This window comes from Sinocyclocheilus grahami, unplaced genomic scaffold (assembly GCF_001515645.1).
Source record: "Sinocyclocheilus grahami isolate Dianchi unplaced genomic scaffold, SAMN03320097.WGS_v1.1 scaffold3.1, whole genome shotgun sequence".
Classification (NCBI taxonomy): Eukaryota; Metazoa; Chordata; class Actinopteri; order Cypriniformes; family Cyprinidae; genus Sinocyclocheilus; species Sinocyclocheilus grahami.
The window spans coordinates 9013260-9018131 of NW_015505182.1; the positions used below are offsets into that span (position 1 = coordinate 9013260).

Here is a 4872-nt window from a genome sequence, read left to right on the forward strand (position 1 = left end):
TATTTTTTATATTTAAAGCGAGTTTTTTGGGCAGTGTAGAGTAGGGCTTGTTGTTTGTCATTTCTCCGATCACAAATGCAGACATGGTTTTATGTTTACGAGGCGCGATGCAACGCAACGCGTAAAAAGACAGTATAAGTCATTATAATCCGTAATTATGTCCCCACTGGATGCAACAAATGCCTCGTTTATAATGGGTTTTAATATTTTTGTATCTTCGATCCGGCCGGACAGGGCATCACAATATGGTTGGGGCGTAACATTTCCGTCACACGCTTGAGGTATTCGGCCAATCACAACGCACTGGATAGCTGGCCAATCAGAGCACACCTTGCTTTTCAGACCGATGAGCTTTGTAAAAATCGACGCGTTTCAGAAAGGCGGGGCATAGAGGAGAAACAATAATGTACAGTATGTGGAAAATAATTAGTTTTTTGAACATTAAACCGCATAAACACGTTTCATTACACCAAATACACAAAATAATGTTATTTTTAGCAGAATCATATGACCCCTTTAATACTTTTCCTTTTGTTATACTGGGATAAATCATATCGAGATGTATGCTAAAATTTTTGGATGTGGCGCCTCACCTAGAAAATTTTCCACCAGCCGCCACTGGTTGCATATATTATAATAATTTTTGATTTTTTTTTATTTATTTTGCACCATGTTATCATATTTAGTCAGACGATTATATACGCATCACAAATCCTGTAAACTTACAAAACCCTATCCAATAAAAAAATGCACCAATTCTCTTTTTCCCCTCATTTTTCTTTTGTTTCTGTTCAGTACGACACCAAGCGCAGGATTGCGGCCGAGTCATCTCTGAGACACTCTTACTTCCTGACTCTGGGCGAGAACATTCACTCCATACCTGACAGTGAGTCTATCCCAATATTTTCATCATTTCTAGATTCTGCTTATATAACATCACCTTAACACGAGCCTTATAATCTGTCTTTCACCTTGATGAAACGACAAACAAGACAATACATTTGCTTTGATCATCAGCCACTTGTCTTCTATTCTCTCTAGCCTCGTCTGTGTTTTCACTGAGGGAGATCCAGCTACAGAAGGATCTGGGACACAAGAGCTCAGTATTTCAGCCGCTGGGTATTCAATTGCATTGCTTTGACATCACTCATCTCTATTTGCAGAGCGCAACTTGATCATGTTTAGTCATGCACATTAATCCCATCCATAAACCTGTAAGATTAAATGCTTTAAAACATACTCACCTGCACTGCATACTCCGTCTAACAGTGGCTCATTTTCTCCAAATCCAGGTCGAGGCAAGAACCGCAGACAAAGCATATTCTGAAGACAAGAATCAAAGTGGTGTGCATGAAGAGATCGCCAGAACAAAACCATTATGAAGCAAACAACTTTTTTTTCTCCATTCAAAACATGCATGCATCCATTCACATACACACCAATTTATTAGTCTGTACTTCAGAAAACGGACTGAATAAAAGTGAATCATCCTCAGTCATAACATGCGCTGGTTACAAGTGTAACCAAGGCTAAAACAAATCTCTCCTGCAGTCTATTGTAAACCTAAAAACCACACTGATCCTAAAGCTCAAAGCTTTATATTTTTGTATCTTCGATCCGGCCGGACAGGGCATCACAATATGGTTGGGGCGTAACATTTCCGTCACACGCTTGAGGTATTCGGCCAATCACAACGCACTGGATAGCTGGCCAATCAGAGCACACCTTGCTTTTCAGACCGATGAGCTTTGTAAAAATCGACGCGTTTCAGAAAGGCGGGGCATAGAGGAGAAACAATAATGTACAGTATGTGGAAAATAATTAGTTTTTTGAACATTAAACCGCATAAACACGTTTCATTACACCAAATACACAAAATAATGTTATTTTTAGCAGAATCATATGACCCCTTTAATACTTTTCCTTTTGTTATACTGGGATAAATCATATCGAGATGTATGCTAAAATTTTTGGATGTGGCGCCTCACCTAGAAAATTTTCCACCAGCCGCCACTGGTTGCATATATTATAATAATTTTTGATTTTTTTTTATTTATTTTGCACCATGTTATCATATTTAGTCAGACGATTATATACGCATCACAAATCCTGTAAACTTACAAAACCCTATCCAATAAAAAAATGCACCAATTCTCTTTTTCCCCTCATTTTTCTTTTGTTTCTGTTCAGTACGACACCAAGCGCAGGATTGCGGCCGAGTCATCTCTGAGACACTCTTACTTCCTGACTCTGGGCGAGAACATTCACTCCATACCTGACAGTGAGTCTATCCCAATATTTTCATCATTTCTAGATTCTGCTTATATAACATCACCTTAACACGAGCCTTATAATCTGTCTTTCACCTTGATGAAACGACAAACAAGACAATACATTTGCTTTGATCATCAGCCACTTGTCTTCTATTCTCTCTAGCCTCGTCTGTGTTTTCACTGAGGGAGATCCAGCTACAGAAGGATCTGGGACACAAGAGCTCAGTATTTCAGCCGCTGGGTATTCAATTGCATTGCTTTGACATCACTCATCTCTATTTGCAGAGCGCAACTTGATCATGTTTAGTCATGCACATTAATCCCATCCATAAACCTGTAAGATTAAATGCTTTAAAACATACTCACCTGCACTGCATACTCCGTCTAACAGTGGCTCATTTTCTCCAAATCCAGGTCGAGGCAAGAACCGCAGACAAAGCATATTCTGAAGACAAGAATCAAAGTGGTGTGCATGAAGAGATCGCCAGAACAAAACCATTATGAAGCAAACAACTTTTTTTTCTCCATTCAAAACATGCATGCATCCATTCACATACACACCAATTTATTAGTCTGTACTTCAGAAAACGGACTGAATAAAAGTGAATCATCCTCAGTCATAACATGCGCTGGTTACAAGTGTAACCAAGGCTAAAACAAATCTCTCCTGCAGTCTATTGTAAACCTAAAAACCACACTGATCCTAAAGCTCAAAGCTTTAAATGGAAAGACATTTAGACTTGAGTTCAGCCTCTTCTCCTCCTGGATCTAGTAGTACTTTCAGACGTTCATAGTATTTTTAATTGTGCGTGAATGTGTATGTGCAGGAAACATGGTAGCGTCATGCCCTACTTTTTCCATTGAGTGAAATCTCCTTCATTTCTGTTTGAGGTTTAACTTGTTTTGCCATACGTGTTTGATCATTGCACAAGCTGATATTGCGGTTTATTTCATAAGCATTCATTCAATACGATAATACAGAGAAGAGTTGAAACATTAAAAATGTAAATTGTCGTATAAATATTTGAGCCATTGAATAGAGAATTACTTGAATTCTGTCATGATACCATTTAAGTTCAACTACTAAAGGTGCTGCAAGCGATTCTAGAACAGAATTCTTCTAAATCCCACCCTGTCCACAGAATGATTGACAGGCAAAGAGTGTATCTGGCTAGAAAAAAAAAGCTATACTCGCTTACAGCATCTTTAACTAGTTATTAATTTATGAAATCTTCAAAAGGTGCCTTTTGCAGACCGTAAGAGATGATGGGGTCCAATTTTACGCCTTTCGAAAAACCATCTACTTCAATCTCCTCAAGGATCTCGGTCCTTTCAAGTAATTGCACATGCAGATATTGGTTTTGCCATTTAAGCTAATTGCTACTCCGTATGGCATGCAAGTGTCTAGACCTGAAACCTAATGTCGTTCACCTTCTCCTACTGTATTTTGTAGTTTAAAAATGAAAGCACTATGACTCTTTGTTGTAAACGGCACTGAGCACAAACTAGTTTTACAGTGGACAGAAATGAAAAGCTTTGTCATTTAAAGGCCACCAAGGAACAGAAATATTGAGAATGACTGACAAAGGGGAAATTCTATAAAATAATATGACTTAAAAGGATTTAGTTTAACGTTACTGCAGCAGCGGCACTAATTTACGTGTTTTGTGGTAAATGAAAATATTTTAAATACACTATTGAAAAGAATTAATATATAAATATATGTATTTTGACAAGTGTTTTCTTTATTCTCCGTGAACTTTTGCCAGAAAAAAAAATAAACTAGGGTATTAAATGAACTTAGATGCTGTCTAAATGTTTTATAAAAGATTTAGATTTTTGTATGAAATGTGATATTCAATATTTTGTGTGATTTGTCTATTCTTTTATGATATTCTGAAGCTGAATGTATTGTGACTGCGAAAAATGCCAAAAATAATTAAATAACAAACTAAATAAATGATGACGTTGAGTTGAACCATGGGAATGTGACTACCTTTTTCTCAAACTTATTTATGTATGTATGTGTGTATATATATATATACATAATTTTTTTTTTTTATCCTTTGTTACCCTGGCTTTGTATTGTTTTGTATAATGTCGTTTAAAGCATAAAAAAGAAGAAATACAATAGTCAAACAATAGTCTTACTGTCTTGAATGGTAATATTTGTCATTAGTACACTTCACAAAGTAAACTTGAAATAGGATTTGGTCTACTCTAGGCAATATACTATCAGCAAGATAAACCTGTGTGCAAATAAGTGTGTGCGTTACCACAGCTGCAACAAAAGACTCGTTGGACCTGTCAGATGCACTCGGTACGGTTCACACGAAAATATCTATAAAACAAAACAGTCCAAATATGCGTGACGCCCCAGGCAGCAGTGCGTGATTTCTTACCCTCACATTTATGTTGACTCTTCTCAAACTGTTGGGAAATGGGAAACACACCTGTCGCACGGATCTGTTTGAATCTTGAATCATTTCGTTTTCTTGAACCGGTTCGTTTGAGTCACGAGTCGACAGTGTTATTTTTGGCCAGGTCCAGGTTTGATTCAACTTGTGGCACTGATCTCCTCCTGAGTGTTTTTTTTTTT

At 37.3% G+C, this 4872-nt stretch overlaps 1 protein-coding gene and 1 long non-coding RNA gene across 2 annotated transcripts in view; both read left to right on the forward strand.

Annotated features, from left to right (window-relative positions):
- Window positions 1-1583, forward strand: part of LOC107581844 (cyclin-dependent kinase 18-like) — a 93113-nt gene extending 91530 nt beyond the window's left edge. The window contains exons 12-14 of the mRNA XM_016267521.1: window positions 796-886; window positions 1042-1119; window positions 1293-1583. Coding sequence (XP_016123007.1) covers window positions 796-886; window positions 1042-1119; window positions 1293-1327 — 204 coding nt within the window. The 3' untranslated portion in view covers window positions 1328-1583. The remainder of the gene's footprint in view (window positions 1-795; window positions 887-1041; window positions 1120-1292) is intronic.
- Window positions 1584-2098: 515 nt separating this feature from the next.
- Window positions 2099-4066, forward strand: LOC107582182 (uncharacterized). The gene is made up of 3 exons (XR_001608915.1): window positions 2099-2281; window positions 2437-2514; window positions 2688-4066. It is a non-coding gene; the product is annotated as an uncharacterized lncRNA (long non-coding RNA).
- The last annotated feature ends 806 nt before the right edge of the window (window positions 4067-4872 follow it).